This window comes from Perca flavescens, chromosome 11 (assembly GCF_004354835.1).
Source record: "Perca flavescens isolate YP-PL-M2 chromosome 11, PFLA_1.0, whole genome shotgun sequence".
Classification (NCBI taxonomy): domain Eukaryota; kingdom Metazoa; phylum Chordata; class Actinopteri; order Perciformes; family Percidae; genus Perca; species Perca flavescens.
The window spans coordinates 18,241,275-18,266,674 of record NC_041341.1 but is presented as its reverse complement, the minus strand read 5'-3'; the positions used below and the strand labels follow the sequence as shown (position 1 = coordinate 18,266,674).

At 40.0% G+C, this 25,400-nt stretch overlaps 1 protein-coding gene across 1 annotated transcript; it reads left to right on the top strand.

The window, feature by feature from the left end:
• The first annotated feature begins 1,644 nt into the window (after positions 1-1,644).
• LOC114564187 (follistatin-related protein 1) lies at positions 1,645-24,489 on the top strand. Its single transcript, XM_028591416.1, has 11 exons — positions 1,645-1,804; positions 1,903-1,959; positions 14,228-14,329; positions 14,529-14,658; positions 16,578-16,610; positions 17,028-17,158; positions 19,596-19,714; positions 20,098-20,210; positions 20,899-21,009; positions 21,132-21,226; positions 22,990-24,489. Exons 1-11 carry the CDS (start codon positions 1,802-1,804, stop codon positions 23,029-23,031), a joined length of 936 nt encoding a protein of 311 aa, XP_028447217.1. The 5' UTR covers positions 1,645-1,801; the 3' UTR covers positions 23,032-24,489.
• The last annotated feature ends 911 nt before the right edge of the window (positions 24,490-25,400 follow it).

The following is a 25,400-nucleotide window of genomic DNA, read 5'->3' as shown; positions in this document are numbered from 1 at the left end:
AATCTCTCAAAAAAATATTCTTTTCATATTCAGAGACCGGATGTTGTCATTTCCAATGCAACAGCGCCAGTGCTGGCATTTTTATCAGACTTCACACAGCTCTCTCTGGAGCCACAAAGGGCTTGACACAACTTGTTCACTCATACAGCACTATACATACTACTATTTTTACAATCATTCTCCTGCCTTGTTGCCTGATTCAAATTTTCTTCAAAAGCGTGTAGCTCGAAGTTTGTTTTTGGTTCCCGAAGTGAAGGGATTTTGAGAACGGCAACACACAGACTAAACAGTCCTTGATGTGTAAAACCTGCAAAGTTCTCTTTAAGTATTACATTTTTGGTCTGGGGTTATCTGAAAAGTAAGTGGCAACAACAGTTAAGTCATCTCACCAACATGCTAAATTAAGTTGGTCATTGTTGAATTGTTGCCTCGTTTCACAGATGAATTTTATTTTGTTGCAACTAACAATGGAAAATAACTTTGTTTCTCCTTTCACACAGCTTCCTGCATGCCGGAAAAACAGGGAGGCCAACAAAGGTCATGGAATAAGTGAGATAATATGGAAAAATAGAATATATATATATATATATATATATATATATAACTGCTATAACTGCTCATTATTCAAGAAAGAAATATAGAACCCACACATTCAAATACACACAATTATACAAAAAGCCTCGGAGTGTTGAATAATCACAGCATCTATTTAAACAGGTAGATTTCCTCAGAGGGGATGGAGTTATATATAATTGATGGCTTGCCTCAGTCTGCCCATCACTCGTGATTAACTCCTCACTAGAGCATGCACACAAATGGTGGTTTGTAATCCTGAAATACTTAAATCATAAGAACCTTTGGACATTAATCTTTTACAGGCTACATGGGGGAAAGGGGGGATTTTTACACAGGACTTCTATAGATGATCTAACTGAATGACATTGTGCCAGCATACAGCTGAATACGACACAGAATGAAGGGTCTACAAATGACAACTAAAAACATAAAATGTGATCCTGCGGAACTTTTTGTTTATAATTTACATGTATGGTTTAACTTGGCCCTGGGAAGGTACAATCGAAAAAGAGACACAAAACATTGTGCATCACTTTATAATATCATCCAATTGTATTGAATTTAGACAGAAGCTATGTTACAACAGGGGTAATTATTGATTGAAATAAAATAATACCTTTTAAGTTCAGTAAATATAATGTGAATATGGTGTTGTTGTGTTGCACCATGTGTGCTGGCTGTATAAACAGAAATAGAAACGTTTATGCATTACCCGTACTACTTTTATTTAAAACATACCTATATCTTGTATAGGCTAAGATTAAGATCATGGTGGATGTTAATGTGGTAATGATGGACCTAGACACACACACACACACACACACACACACACACACACACACACACACACACACACACACACACACACACACACACACACACAGCAGCAGCAGCAGCAGCAGCAGCAGCAGCCATTACGATCCTTCAGTAGTGAAAGGTAATTTTTTAGGGGACTATGGTTTCACTAAGAATACACATACACACTTTCCTCGGTTCCTCCCCTCCTCTACTCTTGTGTAATTGTCCTCGGTGGTCTCTGGGCATTGTGATTGGCCGCGGCGGAGAGAGGAGGAGGAGAGACATACGGGCTGGCACAAATTCCTCAGCGCTCCTCGAATTTCTTGAAATCACGGATCTCCTGCTCGCCTTCGTCCTGACAAACATCCAGACCAGCTCCCCTCCTCCTCCTCCGTGCACATAACCGAGCCGAGCAGCTTTAACAAAAATGGTAACGTACATTAAAAGTAGTTTCCTCAAGCTGCTGAAGAACTGGTGTGGAGACGGATGGAAGTGTTAAACTCTTACTTTTTCTTTTTTCGTGTCCAGATGTTGCGAAGTGTCGCCGTGCTCCTTCTGCTGGCCGTGGCTGTCTCTAACGCTGAGGTAAGTTTAGCATAAACGGCTTTGTTTTTTACTCTTAAACTATGATCCTTTTTTTGTGTGGTTTCAAATGTGTACCAAGTAATGCCTTAAATCTGTACTGAACACTTTTCTGTACGAAGCTATCCGAGTAACATTAACAGCAGCTTTATTCACAAAGATAGACGAGCTAGAAAACATCTGGAAAAGGGTCTGAGTCAGTCTATCATCCGACACACACGGTGCTGGGGTATAAATCAGACATTTACAGATGACTGTGCAGAGCCTATAGCTTGTTATAGTATTTATCTTCTTAAGGAGAACCAATTATGCCGTTATTGTTACCACTCATGCCCAATTATGAGCTCCATTGTGGAGACAATTCGGCTCCCAGTTAAACTAAATTGCCACTGGGACAGTTTCTTGCAATAGGGACATCATTCTTAATCCTGACAATTATTGTGCATATTGATGACAGTTTGATAGGCATGTTTATGTTTTTCTTTTGCTGTAACCTGAAACAAACACTCACGTAGCATCCTGCTGGACCACACCAGAAATGCTCCTCCTAGTTCATTTTTTTTTTGTGTGGAGTTGTGAAGAAGACAGCAAAAGCTGCCATAAGAACAACACAAGAGTGACAGACAGCTGTGAAAACAAAAGAAAGGAGCTGCTGTGGATATCTCACATGCCCTGCTCGCCTTTGGGTTTGATGGCCCTCATCATCAATATTGTAGGATGCTTCGGTGCCAAACGCTCCGCCGACTGGCAGCTGCTCTGGTGGCAAACACCGTGTTTGGGTGGTCAGTCAGAGAGCATGTGTGTTTGTCTGTGTACATTGGGGTGGTGAGTGTTCTCAAGAGTTGTGAGAATGCTCACCTTATGGCTCTCACACTGCAGTGCTAAGTAGTCCAACCTCTGAGTAAACACAGAGATAATGTGCTGTTAGATAGGCTGGCTTGATGTCGCAGAGGGATGACCACTTCAGTCTGCTCATCAAACTCTCGGTGAGAAAGCCAATAAGTGTGTTTCCCAAAATGTCAAACTATTCCTTTTAAGAAATAGAAACACACACACACACCAGGTGGTGGTTGATGGTCTTAACCTCACCATACACAGCTGTTGAACACCTGGCTCGGTGTTGACTCCGCTGTTGACCTGAACAACAGTTGCATGCTGAGGAAATAAACAGGGGGAATGGCTGTAGCCTAGAGGATAGATTTTTTTAAACCGCTATGCCAAATGTGAAACACAAGATAAACCAATTGTCTGCTGTCTAGTCTATCTTCATAGCCTTACGCAGATGGACATTAGCCACGTCATCACTCATAGCCTGACATGCGGGTCCTCCCTGCTGACCTTTCCCTACATTTGCTCACTGGCTAGAAAATGTGCCATTGTGTGTGCCTTAATTGGATTCATGGTTGTGATCTGTTAGGTATGGCATGGTGGAGACAGAGCACACAGCAGTGTCTGTTGAGTGTACCCACAAAGTTAATGGGGAGGCATTAGAAAGGCATCTATTCTCCAAAGGTAATTACCCTGATAATATATGGCCTGTTGTCGTGGGAAGGGCCAGAACTGGAATTCCAGTGTGCTGTCTAAAGGAGGTCAACAAGTTGGAGCAAAGCTGGATCTGATGAGCCTACAGGGTGTGTATTTAGGTTATGTATAGGTGTTAGATTTACTGCATAAAAAAACTAGAAAAACTGATGAAAACAGGAAAACAGGGTTTGTGTGTGTGTGTGTGTGTGTGTGTGTGCATGAGAACTAATATGTTTAATTTCTGGCATTAGTGCAGGGTATTAAAATCTGGACACTAACTCCTGATTTATTATGAAGGAGAATGCCTGTGTGCTTTCTGAGGTGACAAATTTCGGCATTTGATGACAAGCCGCTCAGAGACTTTGTGCGGCCACGGTCTCTGTGTGTGTGTGTGTGTGTGTGTGTGTGTTTGTGAAAGAGAGTGCAGACAGGAAAGAGATATGCATCTTGTGAATAAAATGTTGATGTTTTACTCAAACATACTGGGAGCTTGATATGTAAAGGAGGTCGCGATGCAGGCGTAGTGAAAGAGTTTGCAGCCTTTGGGGACGTGTGTGCACACACTTGCATATAAACAGAGAGAGAGAGAAGTGTTTATATTTCTGTTTTTATGGCATGCGGTATTATTGTTTTATGCTGCATCATTCGCTGTGACAGGGTGGAATGACACAGTGGTTAATTTAGTTATCTGCAGTAGCTCTGGATCTTGAAAAACACAAATGTCAAGCGGAAGTCATCTCAACAAGGCAGCTAGACAAGCTCCCCTCTCCTTAAAGACAGTCCTAGAGTTGAGAGGAAGACAGATTGAAGAGGAGAAAAAGAAGAAGACACTGGTACCAAACCCAAAACCATGACACCTCCAGCTTGTCAATCGCTCCTCTTTTGGACCCTGGATCCGTAGCCGACCCTGATTGAGCCACAGCCTCTCTTGCACCTCGCCACGTTGCCATGTTGATGCCTGTTCTCCCTCATTCAAGGTGGGCTAAAAATATCTGCCCAGGTGGAGGGAACATGAGCATGAGGGGACGCTGTGTCCTCTGTCTGTATCAGCCTGCTCTAATTACTGTAGCCCAACATCCACGTCATGGATCCTGCGCAGGGATTGTTGAGGGCGGTGAGACAGAGTGATGTAAAACCGAAAGGAGATGGAGCCACAGTCATGCAATTATAGCAGGGGAGATTGGGGGTGAGGTAAGACTTGTGTAGCGAGACAGAAAGAGGGGGGTGTACTGTGTTTCATGTCCCTGCAGTGTGTTCTCTTCACTCTTGGCTTGTCTTAAAAGGAGTCCTCATTTAGCTTACCAGCTGTACTGGTGTCTTATCATTACCAGCACTGTGCACTCAAAGGCACTACACACATAAATTAACACACACACACACACACACACACACACACACACACACACACGCACACACACACACAAATGACAAAGAGCAGCACGAAAGTATACTCAAGGGGTTGTGAGTAAGAGATTATGAATATGTAACATGCTAACTTACTCATTCATACTAAAAGTTAAACACAGGTGCGGAGGCTGGAATTAGTTCAAGGAAAGGAGGCCTCCTGAATACAGGTTATAAATGGTGACCATTTCCCATTGTTTTCCTCTTTGTAGCTCATGGCCAAAGGCAATAAATCCACAACTTTAGTGTGACATGTTAAATAACTGTTTGACACTCTGTTTTAGTTCCTTTCAAAATTTCCTTTACAGTTTACTGATACGATAAATTGTCAAAAACATATAGTACCCATTGGCTTCCACCAGACATCGTCCTGTATCCAGCAGCCTGTGTAGAGGTTGCACCTTGAGATCAGGCCCCGCATCTGAAATGCAGTTTGCTTGGTGACTGGGTGGGTCACTGTGGGATGAGATATTAACTGTTCTCTCCAAATGTCACTGTTACAATTTCTTTTTACCATTAACACTACAACTGCTGTAGCTTTTAACTCTGAAGGGGTTCATGTAACAAATAACATTTTCTTGTGATCTGAGATGTGTGCTATAACACAGCAGACATGCAGGAAAAGGTGTGTGTTGTGTAACAGACTTTTACAACAAAAACAGCTACACTACACCTGATATAATGTTTCAGTTGGTGAGTGATTTAATAATGTTGGCTACCCTTTCAGTCTTGGAGCTGAACCAATTAGTGATTGAGTCTGTTTTTATAATCAATTAACATTCCCTTGTTCAGCCTCCAAATTGTGAGGATTTGCGGATTTTCTTTGTCCTGTATGATAGTGGTGGAAGAAGTACTTTGCTACTTTTAACCTTTACTTAAGTAAAAGTTGCAATACCACCCTGTACAACAGGGGTCACCAACCTTTTTGAAACTGAGAGCTACTTCATGGATATTGAGTCATTGTACCAGTTTGATAGTCTCTTCTGAAAGAACAAATATGCTTCAGTTTGCCTTTAGTTATATATGATTAAATGATTAATGATACTCAATGTGAAGACACTGATCAAGTTAATGATTTCTCCAATAATTATCAACAATGATTAACAAGGTGGGAAACAGATAATATCAATATTCAATTTTCATTTTTAGAACATGAGGGACAAAGTTTGTTATTACAAGTAACAGTCTTGCATTGACAAAGTTTGTTAAGTAAAAGTGCACACGTATTATTAGCAAAATGTATCAAAAATAATAGTACTTAAAATTCAGAAAAATAGCCCCTGTGATTCAGGTCAGACTGTTGGCTGGGGATCATTATTATCATACACCACATTTAGTTAACAAGCTTTCCCTCTCAAACTATTTCATTGTTTGAGCATGGAGGCTCAATCCTGACCTTTGAGAACAGTACCACAATAATCAAAGCTCAAAGCTACACTTACTAGCTTATGTGAGCTTTCAACCACATATCGTTGTCTTCATTTAGCGAATGGAGCTGACTCACATGTCTTGTTTTGAGAAATTTAAAGTATAAGTACCAAAAACAAATGATTTAATCATATGATCAACACACAAGGTACATCGATTAATATGATTATTGAGTGCTTAGGCACAATTGACACTCAATTTAGGATTGCAACAAATTAATAATTGATTCATCTTTTTGTCTGTAAATGTAAAAAAAATAGTAAGAAATGTCCATTGTTTCCCATCTCCCAGAGGTGGCATCTTCAGTCCAAATCCTACCGTATATTCAGTTTATTGCACACAACAAAGAAAAGCGACAAACCCTCACGCTGTATCCAGGAAATCTAGCATTTTTGCTGGAAAAACAGTTAATCGATTATCAAAATATTTGCTAATTATTAAATAATTAATTGACCAAACGTTTTAGCTGTAATTAAATCCTGACTTTTTTGTCCATCTCATGCTTATTTGTCAAAGTTGAACCAGGCATACGGGAAAAATTAGGATACAGATGAAGTTGTATGGATGTATCATCATGGCCCCACTGACCGTCTGACATGATGAAGGTTGAAGTCTCAGAACAGTTTTTAAATGGCATCACACACTAAACACATTCTCCAGTCTGTAAATGAGCCTTTTCCTTCGACAAACATGTTCCAGCCGTTAGCCCCAATACTGGCCTCAAAGAGGGCAGGGAATCTGCTCATTCCCTTGGCCTTAGCCTAGCATGGGCCCTCCCTCCTTCCTCTCTCCTTTCCTGGCAGTGGAAAAATGCCCAGAACAGAGCAGGGGTGGGAAAGAGGGGAGGGAAAGGTGGCGAAGTGAATGGAGAGAAAAAGAGGGCAAAAGAATTTGAGGGAAATTAGGTAAGATTAGGTAGAACAGAAGAGAACAAAAAAAGCACAGTTGGTACTTTATGCAGAAAATGATAACGAGAGAGAAATAGATGGTTAGAGGATTGGATGGATAAAGGTGGGATAATTCTGTATGGGATTGCCGTGGGTCAGGTGGGGGAGACAGGGGACACTTTTGTCCCAGCAGTGTGACAACAGGGTGCACAGGGGAGGGGAGGCTGGGGGTGGTGCTGTGTTCATAGCATTTTATGTTCTCCGCTGACGTTTTAACTGCTAGCAGATGTGTCTCTGCCCAGAACGTGACTTATTTCCTGCCTTTCTTTAGTCTCTCTCTATCTCTCTCACTTTCTCAGTTTTCTCTCTCTCTTCTTCCCTTCCTTTCTTTCAGTCTCTTTCTGTCTGTCTTTCTTCCTTTCATTTCTTTTTCTTCTTCTTGGTTCTTTCAGGGTGTAGTTGGTACATTTCACCTCTTGAATAACGGGGCCTGTGGGTGTAAAATAAGAGGCTGCAGATTGGGGTGACATCATCCTGTCCGTTGGTGCATTCCTTTCACACTGAATAAGAAACAGGGGGAATAATAACAGGCAGATCAGTGTAAACTGGTTTTTACTAAAGGTCCCTTTGTTTCTGCAGGTTTAATCATAGACCTGCCCCCCCAGAGAGTGTTTGAGACCACCCATATAGCTCTTACAAAGAGCTCATATCTTTATTACACACTCAAATTTGTCTTACTTTGGCCTCATTTTTCCAAGGACACATCATGCCAGTTCCACTATCAGCTTATTGTCATATAAATCCATGAAATTCTAAGCAGACACTTCAAAGGAAGCATGTCATTTTGGGGTGTTGAATAAGTGTTTTCATATGTCTTGTCTCAAGAGGCTGTCAAGTACAGAAGAAATGAGACTGAATCCAGTTTGATATGTACAAAGTGTACAGTTAAATAGATTCAGAAGGAAGAAAATGCAAGAAATTTGAGAATGGAGGCCTAAATATTGAAGGCAACTGCTATAGCTTTCTGTAATGATTCAAAACCGGAGACAATGATAGTCTGTTTCTCCCCTGTGCGATGGATTTAGACACAAGCTTGTATTGAATTCTTTAAAGGACACTTCTCTTCCGGTAAGGCCCAGTTAGAGGGTAAAGAGACGTAAGAAGAAGGTCTTCATGGGTAGACGGAGACGAGCTGTTTGGTTTGAGCCCTCCTTGTCCTCTCGTCGCTTCTGGCATGAGCCCACATCTCATGAAGCTGACCAGCATTGGACAATCTAGAGAATCTAGAGCTGGAGAGACAACACAGGGGGAGATGCTGGGGGTGGGGGAGAGCAAGGGCCTTCTCTCTGACCTAGATACTGAGGAGATTTTTGGCTCAAGACGAACTCTGTCGGACCCCAGCTGATGCCAAACAAAGCTGAGGAATGTACACCCCCTACCTCTTGATTCTGTCTCTCGTCTACATCCTTCACCTTCACATTTTATTTCACCTCCTTTACACGCTTGTCAAACAGTAGGTTGCATTTTGAGGCTGTGAGGGAGAAGTCGCCATGCTGTGCATGCATTTGTCTGTCCATCTGTCAGTTTGAGACTCTGTGTTGCGGTAGTGAAGTACGTGCTGTAGGAAATGGAATCAGTGTAGTGTAGGTAAAAAACAAACACTATTAGTGTTTTGCTTTCAGCCACATGAAGTTTCTCACACACATATACCTTCTAAAAGGTGTTTATAAACTCAAAAGTGAGGTTGTTAGAGCTAAAATATTTGGAGTAAAATTAACTTGCATTTTATGATTACCAGTAAATTAAAGTACTAATTAAGCCAACTCATATATAATCAGTATAGGCAACTCGAAAATATTAAATTATAAAGTATAAACACTCAGTATTTCATGTTCACTAAACTCAATATTTATTGGTTTCTTGTTCAGTCATTTTAATTCACCTTTAATGCCTGCCTCGATTTCCCTGCCTCATCTGCTCATGTCAGCATCATTGTTGTAACTCTCTAATGATTTCTGAAATATAATTTCTTTGATGAATAACTGTGAGTTTTGGGGGGTAAGCTACCACATAAAAGAGCAGTTTTTAAATTGTTTAATACTTTGCCCTTAGTTGGTATAAAATTAAAACATGATTAACTGCTTCCATTCAGATTGTTGTTCTTTATTCAGTTACAAAACTGAGGGAGAAGCAGTTCTGAGTGTAAAAACGGAAAGGCTTTTTTCTCAGGTAGTGACCAGAATGAATAGAAACCGCATTACTCGTCCATATTCTTGCATCCTTCTGGGACCATTTTATTTTAATATTTCAAGTTGTCAAATAGCATAATATTTTATTCATAAAAACACTTACCCGGCTTGCTCTACCTTAGGGGAAAGAGGAAAATGTTTTGTCAAACGTATCTTTTACACTGAGCTGCCAGTTTACTAGATACATCTAGCTGCATTAAATGAATCCAATAAAAAAGCCCTGCAACAAATCCTATCTTTATAAAGCTTATTATATTCAGTTATTGTTGAAATTGTGTCATAGGGAGGCTGATGCTACGCAAACTGAACCACCTTTCACCTTTTCATAATGCAGTACAATTCAACAGCACTGGAAAGTACACCCTCCACAATAAGCATAGCGCTGAATCAACAGCTCTCTAACGCAGTCTCAAGAAATGCTCAATATGAACAGGACTTACTACTGGGCTGTTGTATTGGATTGCATTAAATGAAGCTCTGTGGGCCCAGTAAGCTGATCTAGCTGATTAAACTGATCTTGATTGCTATAGAAAGTCATATTGTTGTATAATTCATTAACAGGAAGGTTAAATGCAATATTTAATGTAGTTATTTTTTTCAAGTAACATCCATTAGTCCATTGTCACTGTAGGTATGTCCACGTCAGGGTGTTCACAATCCATAAATCAATGTTTTCTATGCTAATGAGGGGCCTGTTTCATTGTGGGAATGGATTCACAGTGGCTCTAAAGTGACACCCACAGGAAAAAAAAGCTGGAAATCTAGATCAATGGAGCATCACTCACACACACACACACACACACGCACAAAACATGCACTTAAGGGTGGATAGGCTCCATTACCCTACCGTTGTGTGTGCTGTATCGACGGATGCAGAAAGACATGCTAATAGATGTTCTAATGTGTTTTCTATGTGTTAGTGTGTGCAGATTTAGCCTTGCTGCTGTTGTACTGCCTGCACCCTTATCAACAGTAGAAGATGAAATAAGCTTTTTAATTTTTTAACTGAAGCGAGAACACATTGCCCTTTACCTCCAGTCTGCCTCAGCATGATGCCATTCAACACAGTGCAGGGGAGAAATTGACTTCAGAGCGCACACAACCCCTGCCTCTCCTCTTGTATCTTCCCCATCTACCTGTTTCTTAGTAATAGTCAGATTCTCTGCACATCTTTCTCATCAACTTCTTCCTCTCTCTGCTCACATATTTCCTCTATCTAGCTCTGCAAAACTGTCTCGGATCACTGACATGTAACTTGCAGCCGTAAAAGGGCATGGCACTGAGAATAAGATGACAAGACAGGGAGAATTACAGCAGTGGAGAAATAAAAGTACACTAGACTTGAATTGAGAGGTACCACACAGAGATAGGGAAATTAAATTATGCACTTAGGGGTTTTGAGAAATATCACGCAAATCTTTTTATCTTCTTTAAACATTTAAATAAGTTTAACCTCCTTACAAAAAAAACAACAGAAAATGTGGAAGAAAAGGGCCAGGAGTCGAGGAAAATGAGCTGTGAAATATGTATGTATATACAATCAGTTTTATGCTTGAGGCAGCTTTCTGTATGAAAGTCTCTGCCTAATCTGTTATGATTCACCAGTCACTTATCAGAGCTCTGGCTCCTGTGATTGGTTTTAAATGGGAAATGGTAATCTTAAAGGAATACTTATAGTATAATATTTTGGTAAATGCACTTATTTGCTTTGAAAATTTGTGACTGTACACTAAATATGAAGCTACCACCAGCAGCCGGTTAGCTTAGCTTAGCATAAAGACTGTAAATAGGGGAACAGCCGGTCTGAGTCTATCCAGCACTAACAAATCTGCCTACCAGCACTACAACTCACTAATTAACATTTTGGATCTTGTGGAGTTTTAATGTAACTGTGATGTCACCAGACAACCAGCAGAGACTCCAGGAAGTCACTGTTCCCGACAGATAGTGTGGCACATAACACCCCCTAACTGCAAATTGTGGTTTACTTTTTACTTTTTTATGGACTAATCAAACTAAATATCATTAGTGAGCTTTAGAGGTGCTGGTAGATTTCTTTTAACCGTAGGACAGAACCAGGCTAGCTGGTTCCCCCTATTTCCAGCCTTAATGCTAAACAAAGCTAACTTGCTGTTGGCTTTAGCTTCATATTTAGCGAACAGATCTGAAAGTGTTTCCCAAAATGTCAAAGCCTTCTTTTGTTTTTGTGACCATGATATGTACTGAGTGGAACAACTGGTCAGTGCTCTCTGGTGGATAAACTATATATATACTGTAGGGGTTACATTGTGTCTTAATCACCTATAACATACCTTTTATATTCCCGTATTGCTATTTCTTGTTACTTATTATTAGCCATCATATACAACAATACCAATACCTAACATTTAATAGCTAATATTTCTATCGTCCTAGCTCCCGGAATGAGTGGCAAGGATATGTCAGAGTTAGACGACCAAAAACCTGGATATAGTTAGAATGATATATACAGCGAGACAGCTTTTACCAGTTTTATCTAGGTGCCATGTAAAGGCCATATCCCGAATTATAATCTAAACCAGGTTAATGTACTCAATGATGATGCATGTCTGCACCATCCTGTTCATCGAAACAATGAAGGCTCCTTGCAGGCATGATTTATGACCACATAAGGCATTCTCCTGTCCCTGGTTTGTTGAAGGTTGGTTGGGTGTCATTACAGTCGCTTTGTCGGTTGTTTTCTACAGTCTGTGTCAATCATAAATTCTGAACAACACGCTCTGCTGTGATCTCATTATGGGGCATGGTTCCATTTGCCTCTTTTGATTGACACCTCTGTGATCTTGCCACAACAGGAGCCTGTACATGCTCTCACCATAGCAACTATCCACTTAAATCATCTGGAAAAAAAGAGCTCAATGTCAGGGATCCTCTGCTGCTTCTACTCGGAGAGAGATGGACAGACAGAGCTCTACGTTTATACCAGATTCACCAAAGCAGAGCATCCATTATTCATGTTCTCATCGGAGGTTTCTACAGGTTTTAACAGGCTCCTAGCCCAGCTGTGTCTAACAAACTGAATTGTCCAACATGCTCAAAGGCACAGGGATTGCTTTGAAGATTTTCATGAGCTCAACTTTGGAGTGCGAGTGTGTGTGTGTGTGTCTTTAAAGCATACATAAAAATGAACCAAAACCTTCTCCTCTCACCACTTCGGGTTAAAGCAGCTGCACTGATGCTTGCATGTGACTGCCTCCCCTCTCTCCCAGTCCTGCATCCATCTTGTTATATTCTTTCATTGGTGAGCTTATGAGAGTTAGGTCACAAGAATCCAGCATCAGTTTAACCTAAATACCAGACCTTGAACTCACACACACAGCAGCTTGATTGCCAGCTCATGTGTGCTCACACAGAGGGCCAACTTTCGGTCCGCTCTTACAGGAAACAGCGGCTTAAAGAGGAGGAGGGGAGTCTAGAGAAACAGGGAGGAGAAAATATTTCAGAGCATGGGAATGGGCCCAAAGGAAAACACAGCTCAGACTCCAGATGTGGAAACACCCTGTACAGACGCAAACACAAACCCACACACACACTTATACAAAGACACGCAGATAAGGAAAGGAGGAGGTAATGAGGGTCATAAAGCAGCTATTGGAGCTCCGCTTGGCATCTTGTGATTGGTTGGTTTGTAGCTCTCGTGAGCAAGTCCTCTGGCGATATCTTTCAACAAACAAACAAAAGACAAAGAAACAAAGGCAAGTGTCAACAACAGAAAATGAGACTGACTAAATGTACTGGAATAACTGAAACACTAGAAACATTAGATTATTTGTACAGTTTGGTTGTAGTCCTGTAAGGTCTCATCATGCTTACCTATGGTTCTCATTCTGTCTTCAGTCTTTGTTTCCCTTAGCACACTTACACACAGAAATAATACTGTTGTCAACACTCCATCTGTTTTCATTTGCAGCATTGCCTTGTGTAATCCACTCTAAAGACATCAGCTTTTCTATGTGGAGTATGGTCAGCTGTCACATGTTCAATTTAGTCTGCAACATTAGTGGCAACATACGTGGTTCCTCAGAGACTTTAATTAAAAGGACAGGCAATTAAACATCAACAGGGATAAGGCATTTACTGGAAAGCATAATAATCATAATAATCTGTTACTTTAACAAAATAAATGTTTAGATTTTAAAATATGCAACTTGATCCAGATCTGAATTGAAATACATAATAATAGAGAAGGTAATATTGGATAGGTAAGATTGCAGCCATATTTCTTTTAGAGAATCCAAAGTCAAGCTCAGGAATATTCAGACTTTGCACAAGGATGCAATGTGTTTCAAGTGAGTCAAAGGCATAGACCGCAAAGTCATGGCCATTTTAATTTATCATGTTGGTGAGGTAGCGCCACCTTGAGGGGAAATGTCATCAATCTTTGAAGGTTGGCTCACAGTTGACATGTGCATGCATCTTTTAAATTTGCTAAAATGAAACGGTCCAAGAAGCAATTTATGTTAAATAGGCCACACTTACAGTTGGATTTGGAGTTATGCAAGCATGTTAAATTATGTACCAAAATAAAAAAAAATAAAAAAAAAAATAGGAAAGGAGTGGTGGAAAAGGTGTTGTGCACAATTCAGGGGTTATAAGAGAGCAGTTCTTTATGAATGGAAACAAAAATCTAGGCAAATCGTCTTTTGTAACTTTCCACAAAATTTCTTTGAAGTCTGTTTTTGAGATATCTTGCTGAAATGGTATTTCTAAAGTGCCAACAATGTGTTTATTTTCTTTCAGGAGCTGCAGAGCAAGAGCAAAGTGTGTGCCAATGTCTTCTGTGGGGCCGGCAGAGAGTGTGCTGTTACAGAGAAAGGGGAGCCCAGTTGTCTGTGTATAGAGGTAAGTGTTGGGGTGTGCAGCTCTGCAGAGACCATGTGACATTACTTTCACACAAGAAAGGAGTGGTAATGTAAGAAGAAAAAAAGGACATGAGATTAAATTTCCCCCTAGTTTTCACATCTCTTCCTACCCTCTCCCTCTCCCTCTCCCTCTCCCTCTCCCTCTCCCTCTCCCTCTCCCTCTCCCTCTCCCTTTCCAGAGCTGTAAGCCCCACAAGAGGTCAGTGTGTGGCAGCAATGGTAAGACCTACAGGAATCACTGTGAGCTCCACAGGGATGCTTGTCTGACTGGCTTGAAGATACAGGTGGCCCATGATGGACACTGCCATGGTACGAGCAGCAGCACATGACATTTTGGTTAAATCATGATGAAACTTCTCTACTAATTCATATGTACTGTATATGTATCATTTTGCAATTAACAAATGGCTCATTCAGCTTCTGTTTTAAATATGGAAAGGCTACACCATCCATAAATAGCTGGCGGACAGAATGGGACCCCCTCTGGTCACCATGGTTCTCTTGTAACATATGTGTCTGTCACTCAAGCACTGGATAAACAGATACAAGATATGAGCAAACAAGATGTCACTTTCTCTCACCACAGGGTCCACTAGGAGTTGTTATGAAGCTTTCCACTGTATCACACAATCTTTCTCAGCAGATGGAGTTTGCCCAGTGGTCATTGAATTGTAGAATTTGTTTTGTTTTTTTAACAATTTCTCATCTATGTTGACCTCAAAGTTTTAGATTGAAACCTCTCAACCTCTGTAGTAGTTTTATGAGTTGCTGTTCCCAGGGTCACTTTTACAATCCCAGTAAATTACACCTCCAAGTGTTATGTTATGTGTAATGTTATTAATAATTAAAAATATAATTTTATCAAGGGCAACAAAGTGTTCTGATAGTCAGGGACACTTTGTCTAGAGGAGGTGCGAAATCTGAACAGGATAGAAGACGAGAGGGGGTGGGATGGATATTTTAAACTTAAACGAAATTGTGTAGTTTGGTGTGCCAACAACACTTGAGTAGGGATGATGTTTTTTTCTCCTGATAACCCAGTGACCCAGCGCTAATTCAATACCAATGCTCTCTTTTTTCCAAATGCAATTTACCTCACTGCATAGAACTCAATAGAATACTTTTTCTGTAAGATAATATAAGACCACGGACTTCTTTGGAACTAAAAACTAAGGTAGGGGCCTTCCATGAATTAATTGATCTAACTGGTAGTGGAAACAAATTTTGAGTTATTTTCTAAGGCCATCACTAAGAAACTGCATTTATTGGAAATTGGTCAGTGTAAAGGTCAGTATTGACACCAATACCAATATGGCATATCAGATTGGTGTATCCCTCTTCCTAAGTGTTCTGGGGAGACGGGGTCAAATACACGGTGGAAGCTCAAATATTAAAGCCAAACTTTGTTATTGTTTGGTTCTTTCAGCAATGGCCCAATGTGTGTAAGCTCTTACTTATCATGATTTTCTATAATTTTTTTTATCAGACCACACATTTAGATTAGATTTAGATTGAACCTGTCTAGAGCTGATACTACTTTACACACAGACCGGTGGACCGGGGGGTTCGGGTGGTTCGAAAGACCCCCCAAGGTTGTTGTTGTAATAAACAGGTGTCTTCTTAAATAACAACTGCCAATAATTCGAATCCCCCCCCAAATAAAAATGATCTAAGCACCATTTCTATGAATGTGTTAACTGGCACGCAACATGTAAGGTCTAATGTATAAACAATCCACGCCACGCCACCAACTTTATGCACTCATAGCAAAATCTGTGAGGCCAAGGACATCAAAATGAAGTATTTGAACCTCATAATCAAATACTAAATGATGGAAAAACTGCAAAAAAGTCTACTTTATGAAAAACTAGGCTGGCTAGTGGAACGTACATTTAATTGTGGTTGTGTGATCTCTGAACTAGCCAATATTCATGAAACTGATATGTGAGGTTAAAAAGTCAACATATAAGGCCACGCACACATCACTGCAGACTCCTGTCCTGGCCTTAACTTATCTATTAATGCATCTAATATTAGCATCTTATCTTGAGTGAACTTTCAATGCGTCATACTTTCCTCTGCAGACCTTTGGCCTTTGGCCTAGTGCTCAGAGACAGCCAGAGTTTATCTCCAATAATCTATATCAAGTTAACAATGTTAAATTGATTTTTTTTTTTTGTTGTTGCTTCAAATGTTATATTATTTTTTTCTTGTTTAATCACCTGTAGAGAAGAAAGCAGAGCAGGCAGTCGCCAGCCCAGGTGAGCGCGTGTGTGTGTGTGTGTGTGTGTGTGTGTGTGTGTGTGTGTGTGTGTGTGTGTGTGTGTGTGTGTGTGTGTGTGTGTGTGTGTGTGTGTGTGTGTGTGTGTGTGTGTGTGTGTGTGTGTGTGCACTCTTGGTTGTATTGCATATATGTATATATTCATGTTCTGCAGACTTGAAGGGGCAATTTTAGTGAGACCATGGATTTGAGCCATGGTTCACAGATGGGTTATGGGTTGGTCTGGTGTTAATATTGGCTATTATGATAATAACTGAATTGTATGGTCTAACCATGCTAATACTGACGCATGCACAAAATGACATGGGTCAATTGTGATATAGCTTGCAATATAAATTGTACCCTTTGGATTAGTTATTATTGCTTTTGACCTATGGATATGTTCCCAACCCTGCAGTGGTTTGCTACGCTGCTGACCGCAATGAGCTGAGGAGTCGTGTGATCCAGTGGCTGCAGACTGAGGTTGTCCCAGACGGCTGGTTTGCCAAGGGATCCAACTTCTCTGACATCCTGCTCAAATACTTCAAGGTGGGCTTCTTTTCTCTGAACAGGACCCTGGTCTCAATTAGTGCACACAATTGATCCTACACCATTCTTTATACAGAATACCCCAGTGTATTTATTTATATTTATAGGCCTCCTCCAACCACCCTGATGCTTAAAGCTGTGTCTAATTATTCATGTAGCAGACCTTTTCAAGCATGTCAGCTGATGGTTATAATTGAGTTTAATGAGGTCCTGCAGAGGAGGACCCCTGCTGCTCTATGGGCTGACATGAATGCCATTAAAGCAGAAGAGCAGATGGTTTTTTTGAACAGTTGGTTTTTTTGAACAGTTTGTGTTAACAGCAGTTTCCCACCATACAAATATGCTGTATATTTTTGAGTGTATACTTACCCTTAATTTTATATAGCATATCATGGTCTCAAGGTCCAACTATTACTATAACTATTTAAGTATTACTGCCAAACTTCAATTTTTCAAATTTCAAAAGCCTTGGCTAAAGTAGACCTATTATATACTGTTCAGGTTCATACTTGTACTTTGTGTTTCCTACTGCCCATGGCTGCTGCACCTGTATTCACCCTCCGTCTGAGACCCTCTGTTAGAGGGCTTGTCTTTTTAAGCCCTCAAACCCGAAAAAGCCCAGTCTGCTCTGATTGGTCGGCGTTTCCAGATCTCCAGAGTCTCCGTATCTGTTAATCATCTCATAGTGATGGGAAAAGTATATTTTCAGTTTACTGGATAACTAGGATCAGTTCTCTAAAAAGATTTGTACAAAAGATTTGTTCACTGAATCATTCAGCGCATGACCGGAGCTCTGACTGTAGTAACCCACTCAATGAACTGAACAATGTCTGAACGTTCAGCTCAGCTCGCTAGTGAACTGAGAGTATAGTCATGTACCGTTTGCAAACTGCAAGCTGGAGTCCTACCCTATTATGTACAGCATGTATATTTTGATGACACCTAATTATTAAATAAAATATTTGGGAATTGGTACTTCTTCCTACTTCGAGAGACATGAGAGAGGTAAAAAACAGTGAATAGTTGTTTGTATAGTCGGCATAAGTACATCAAACCAGGGTTTACACTAGACTTTTTTTACTGCCAATATGGCAGTTAATGTTTCAGAATTGCAGTCATATAGAACAACTTGGCTACAGGATATATGTTTTAAATAGCTATATAATATTAATTAATAGCTATTTAAGCTATTTCCAATCATTAATATACAGAACAAGCTTATATATTATGCATTTATATGGACATGGAAAGACAGATATGAACAGAGGCAAGGCAAGGCTTTATTTGTATAGCTCATTTCAGCAAAAGGACAATTCAAAGTGCTTTACATAAAACATTAAAGAGCAGTTGAAAACAATAAAAAATATAAAAACAGATAAAATACGATGTTATAGGACGCTAGTGTGGAACAATGTATAAGCTGTTGCTCTATACACGTAATCCACCCGCAATCCTTGCCGTTCCCTGAGTCACTGACTGGGCGTCAAACTGCAGAATTATGAGCGCCACACAATCATTAATATCCTCCGCTCTCGTGTTTCACAGTAAAAAGATATAAATAGAAGACTAGTCGTTTGTAGAGCGGATCTAGGGTGGATAAATTAAACTGAACGTTGTCGGTACCAGTCAAAAACAGGCTTGAATTGGGCTATTCAGTTCCAGTTGATTTTGGCTCACAAGGATTTCTTTTTTTTGCCACATTGAAAGCTGTAGTAGGCTCTTAATGTTTGGCACCTTTGGGCAAAAATTCCATAATAATCTTTCAGCATATTGTAATTAAAGTGGTCTGAGCGACCAGACTAGACTTCTGCGCCTCCTCCTGGCTCTGTATTCAGTCTGTAGAAAATCTTGCCATCAAATGTCAATCACAGGTCATTTTCATTTCCTATTGGCTGTTCTTCGTATGCATTTCCTGTGTGACAAAGAGGGGTGATGGAGAGCTGCAGGAAGAGGTCTCACTTTAAAATTCTGGAGTTTTTTTGCATTCGATCCACTTGGGCTTTAAAATATGCAGCCGACATTGTAACATTATAGATATGACAAAAAATACGGAAAACCATAATAGGTCTCCTTTAAGTCGCCTTAGAGAAACAGTATTACAGAGCATTTAGGTTAATAAGCAGCTACAATGTTAATTTAATATGAGCAATGAATATGCATTCATATAAAGATGCATGCCAAAAATGACTATATGAGTAGAATTCTTCATGTTCCCACACCCATTTGACTGACCTTACCATCAGAAACAACAATAAGTAATATTTCCATGCACATGACACAAATTGATCACAATATAGTGGGACCCTTGAAGATGTATGTGTAATGTTTGTATCAGGCAGTCTAAAAGTTCATTGTGAAATGTTAGTGTTATTGTTCATATTCTATTGTACATACATACCGTTAACCGTGCCTCTCGTGTCTGTCCATGTTTCTGTAGTCGTATGACAATGGTGATTCTCAGCTGGACTCCTCAGAGCTGCTAAAATTCATCCAGCAGAATGACTCAGTTGTGGAGTTGCAGTCCTACGCAGACCAGGAGAGCAACAAGCTGCTCAGGTCAGTGGGGTTGTTTGTCGGTTTGCATGCTTACAAGAGGCAGGGTGGAGTAAAAAAGTCTACTGTTTGTATTATTCCCTTAAACTCTGTGGGGGAAAAAAATCTGTGGTAATGCTTGCACATACAGATCCAAATCGGTGTGCTGCTGTGCTATTTTAAGCTGTGCAGCAAAAGTCATTGAACTCTATCTAAACAGTGCAATCTTTATTGAAGGCCTCCTATGGGAGCCTGCGCTGGCATAAACACCTGTGCTCCGTGGGATATAACACTCTAAACCACTTATCATTTCTTCTGTATGCTTAGTTTCTCAGCAATGTTCTGTTGCCACTCAATGGACCAGCTGATATTTATTCAATGTTTGCATGTATATTTGTGCTTCCCAGGAGCCTGTGTGTGGATGCCCTCATTGAGCTCTCTGATGAAAACGCCGACTGGAAACTAAGCTTTGATGAGTTCCTGAACTGCCTGAAGCCTGGCTTCAATCCACCAGAGAAGAGTGAGTACTTGTTTGTGTACTTTGACGTCACATAAAGTTACACACCGGTAGATATAGTGTATGGATGCATTGACATTAACTCATTCAGGCAATCCCAACACCCAGCAAACTGTGGAAATGCCTCAAATTGCTTTTCATACTAGTTTTCACTTCAGTCTGCTCAGTCATGTGATGTACAATATATCTGGGACAAAGTTCACAGGAAGCAGAGGCAACTTTTTTACATTCAGCTATGGAGCACTGAACCCTTGAGCTTGTCCAGACTCACACACACACACACACACACACACACACACACACACACACACACACACACACACACACACACACTTGGTTGACTTTGTGTACAGGATTTCTTTGGTCATGGAAATCAAGACCTTCAAGCCTGAAAGAGGATGATGAACATCTTGAATGTTTTGAAAATGTCTTGAATTTATTTATTTATTTTAATCTCTGACACACACATAAATTCTGCTTAGCTGAGGTTGTTGGTGGATTTGCTGACTTTTGATTAGTAAGCTAAAACTTGTGACTTTTCAAATGAAGCTGCTAGACGAATGATGTAGTATTTTGAAATGCTGACAAGCCTTGGACATGGATTACAGTGTAATGCTGTTTCTATTATCATTCTGCCACAGTCTATTATCTGTGGTCTTGGCTGAATATTTTGCCATGTGTCTTTCTGCAGAATGCGCCTTGGAGGATGAGACATATGAAGACGGAGCAGAGACTCAAGTAGAGTGTAACCGATGTGTTTGTGCATGCGGCAACTGGGTCTGCACTGCTATGACTTGCACTGGTGAGTAGAAATACAAGATGTGACCTTTTTGCTATTTATTTAGATCATTCTATTCACACCACACACTCACACATTAAGATAAATACCCGTGGCCATTTTTGACCATTTCGTTATCTGTCTAGACAAAACAGCAGCTGTGGATGAGTCAGCAGATGCTGGGGCGGAGATGACTGAGGTGGAGTGGAACCTCCGTGTGGCTGAGCTCAACAAGCACCAGGTCTGTCTTTGCACTTTGAAAACCGTAAACAAAAAAAAAAAAAAAATTTTTAACATACTAATCACATCAATCAGTCAACATAAATCAGAATTAGAAGTACATTCAAGATTTCTCTACAGAAAAGGACAAAACACCTAGCCTTAGTCACATCTTTTAAAGTGTATTTCAAAGCTCCATCACTGCCCACGGCTCATAAGATTCCGCTTGGTTATGAGATCCATGAAATATCACTGACATGAGCCATAACAAGTGTCTGTGTTTAGATCCCTTCAGGGTATAACCTTGATTACTTGCGATGTGTTTCTGGACAAAGAGCATTCGATTCAAACTGCTGAGCCAGCACAAAATAATTCACATGGGAATTGGTAGGGGTACTTTTTTATGTGACTGTATGTGTACCAACCTAACGTAGCTCAGTGAGCCAGGGTATCAGCAGCTTTATGACTCCTGGCTTGAAAAGTGAAACAGTAAATCCAAAGCTGGGAAATAAAGAAAGGTTTTTTAAATTAGGTCAATAAAACTATGAAATGGATATGAAATAGAAGGCAGATGACAGAAAAAATGATCACCAACATTTTCCCTTTTATTTTAGATTTTAGAAGGGGATGTCTCCTTAACTAAGATTTTGTGTGGATGATTCTGAATCAAAATGTTATATAATCAGTTATTCCTAAAAGTGAATTATGTTACATGTTGCCATCTTCTTTATGCCTTGTGGCGCATAAGGCCTTGAGAGTGAATTATTCATTGCTGGAATTAGGAAAGCCAGCATCTAGCAGTCTTAAAGGGGAACACAAACGACTTTACACATCAAAGTACGCTTACACGTCTTGTGAAGTACTTCCGTGAAAAAAGTTGTATCAAGCCTTTTATGGCTACAAAGGGAGCTGTGTGAAGTCTGATAAATTGGCTGAAGTGATAAGTCAGCGCCAGTTGGGGCTGAAGACTAAAAGTTTGAAAATTAAAAAATCTGGCGGTGTGGAGTTAGAAAGAAGTGAGCTTGCCGGACCACTGTAGCCAAACTGTTGGTGGTCGAGTTGCATTGTGGGCAATGTAGGCACCAGGTTTTGACAAATAAGAAGAATGTGTTGAATAACAAAACAATATGTTTGGTTTTGCTGTTTTTATTTTTTTCAACAGTCCATCGTGAGTCTGACAATGTTATAGGAGTGCAATGCTAAATCAGTGAAGTATTACATAGCCTATTATGTGGTAGAACAATGATAGTTAACACAGGCTACATAAAAAGCCTTAAAAAGGGCTTGGTATCACCTAGGACATATTGGAATAATGCTGCCAGTGTTCATTCTAGTACCTCTCTAAACAAATAATAGTGATCTAGAACCTCTCTAGCCCATGAGTAAAGTTCTAGAACCAAGTTCTAAAACCTGACCTGACAAGCATGTCTACTCTTGTGTGTATGTGCTAGCTTAAATGTGTGAATGAGAGTATGAGGCTAACAAGGTAGGACTAGGGCTCTGGCTTGAGGCCATGACTGAGTCAGCAAGGCCATGTACTCTGTACTCCAGAAGGGCAGCTTATAATGCCATTGTAAACAAATATGGCTCTGTGGGAAAAAGTTTGGGGTGACCAGGTGTACACTAAATTCAGTCATAAGGACCTTGCTTCAAAATACAATGTTGCTTTTAATGGATCAAGTATTCAAGTGATATGTGTTCATCCAAAAATGTTAACAAAATAAAAAAGCTTATAGATACTTATACAAATATTTCTGTCAACTCTTTTCATTGTTTGAAATACAGGAAACAGTTCAGAAGATGAAGACCAGCACAAAGGAGGCCTAAAAAAGGACGCAATGAAGGAGAGGATGCATGTCATCACCCTTCCTCCATACTTGATTGACCTTGCGGCCATGTGTTGTTATTAGACTGACTTTTTCATGTTTCTCTGCTATTTTAATTATTATACATTTTTTTACAATGTTTAAGTGTTTGTGTTGATGTTTGTTAGATTCAGGGGCTATCAAAGAGTATTATAGGATTCCCTTGTGTTCAGTACTGTCATATTTGATTGTATTACTGCGCCTCTACACTAGCCCTAGGGCTATTTTTACTACAATCCTTATATTTTTACAGTTATTATGAAAAAAACTGTCAAGTTGTCACTGTTTTGGAATATGGAAATATGGAAGTCATTGTTTGAGAAGGTAGTGAAGTACGGAGCTAGGAGAATCCACCTGTTGAAATGAGAGAGCTGTCGGAGTACAGAGATAGCGAACTACTTGACACCTGGTGCAACATGTTTTTCCACGCCCTCATAGGTTTCAAGATCAGCAGCTTGGTTAAAGAAGCTGGGATAAGAGGGTATAGCTACTAGTGATTTTGTTGCCATTCAGAACTGCCACCGTAGGCCACTACATGACCAATGCACTTCTCTTTTCTTTCTGCCTAGCTTTCTTAGGCTTTAGTTTATCACAAGCCTGAAATGTGTTTGTATCTTACTGCAAAAGTAATAATTTTGCTGCAAAATAGTTTGCTTCTATGTACAGTATGTTTATCGGCTTGAGTTGGAACTCATCTTGTTCCCATGTTATGCTCAGGCAAGTCTCTCTGGTGCTTTTTTGGTTAAACATTCTGAGACTAAAGACATAGTGGTCCAGCTATCAATGTGGAGCAGCACAACTGCACCCAGATGAGACCTGATCTTTGAATATAGCATGATGAAAACTAAAACCAAAGTCTTGATGAAATGTTTGAATGATGTACAAAATTCTCCAGGTAAAACATTACTCTGGACCCAGCAACAACACTATACCTGTGCTTTCAAAATCACTCTTACAGAAGGACTAGCCTCACTGTCAGCTAAAGTAGTGTAGACGCATCAATAACTGGGTGCATTAATTGTGTGTGTGTGTGTGTGTGTGTGTGTGTGTGTGTGTGTGTGTGTGTGTGTGTGTGTGTGTGTGTGTGTTGAGAGTAGTTTGGTTTGTTAAATGTGTTTATTTGTTGAAAATCATGTATCCTAAATTGGGAGTATTGACAAAAAAAATCAGTGCCTTAGACCTGCAAAAACTGTTGGTCTCTACCTTTGCCTGCACGTAGGCTATTATGCCACGTGGCATAGAATGAATGAGTGTGCTTTGCTGAAGTTTAGCAGTAAACTAGTGCTTTGTGACACTATCCCTGATAAATGTCTGTGTGAAAGTTGCATTAGTAGGTTCAAGCTAAATCTTTATATTTCACTAGAAGTGCAGAGACTGTAAGGAATACGTATGTATGCCATATAAAAACCATACACCACAACACAACGTTGTCCCTTTTGTATGTGTATGCTTTTATCTGCCATTAGAATTCAATATTTTTATATCAGGCGCTACACAGTGAAGTCTCTGAGTACATTTCTCAATTGTGCACACAAAGTGATTTAAAGTCTCTCCAGTCAGCTAATCAGTGTGTACAGAATGTTTCCATCCCCGGCTTACAGCTCATTTGTTGTAAGCTTTTTTTAACTAATGTTTTTGCCTTTTTTCTGTGTTATTTTTTAATTTTATATTGTTGCCCCTGTGTGTTTGATATTGTGCTAAATGCTTTGTATTATGAAGCACTTTAAAATGTTGTGCTAAAAGTGCTAAAGAGATATACATTTAGGCTACATACTTACTTTAGTATTTGTTGTAAGGGTAATGTAAGGGCCACACAGTGGCATAATGTATTCTCAGGTTTATCATGGAAACTATATAGGCTAGTGATTAAGCTGGTCTCGGTGGCACAAAGCCCATTTCCACATATATAGGCTATCTAGTCGTTTTAACAGTCACAGTGCATTATAAGTATGTGTCATGTTTTGATTATAAAATCTAAGTCTATTATCTGGTAACTATAGCAGTCAGAACTAGTTCCTCAAAAACTACAGTAGGCCTACTTAGCCTAAGTAAATATCACTTCCCCCACCTCTAGAATGTGCCCTTATTCCCCTCATAGAGTTATATGAACAGAATAGAGCTGTGACAGGCATATGGATAGATCTGAATACAGTGGGAAGAACCCAGTTACCCTGTAACCTACCTTTTTCTCATTCTATGCACATCTTCAGCAGAGTATTGCGTAATGTAACAGAAGAGGGGTGTTGCGTAATGGCAGACTGCACTGGGCAGTTGGCGTGATGGATCAGTGGCCTTTATTCTTCCGTTGTTGCAAGAATGGAAAGCAGCGCA

Bases quoted from the DNA above. Each gene is read 5' to 3' on its own strand.
- LOC114564187 (XM_028591416.1), top strand. The intron at 1,960-14,227 runs GTAAGTTTAGCA...ATTTTCTTTCAG, and splicing joins TGGCTGTCTCTAACGCTGAG to GAGCTGCAGAGCAAGAGCAA. The intron at 14,659-16,577 runs GTACGAGCAGCA...AATCACCTGTAG, and splicing joins CCATGATGGACACTGCCATG to AGAAGAAAGCAGAGCAGGCA.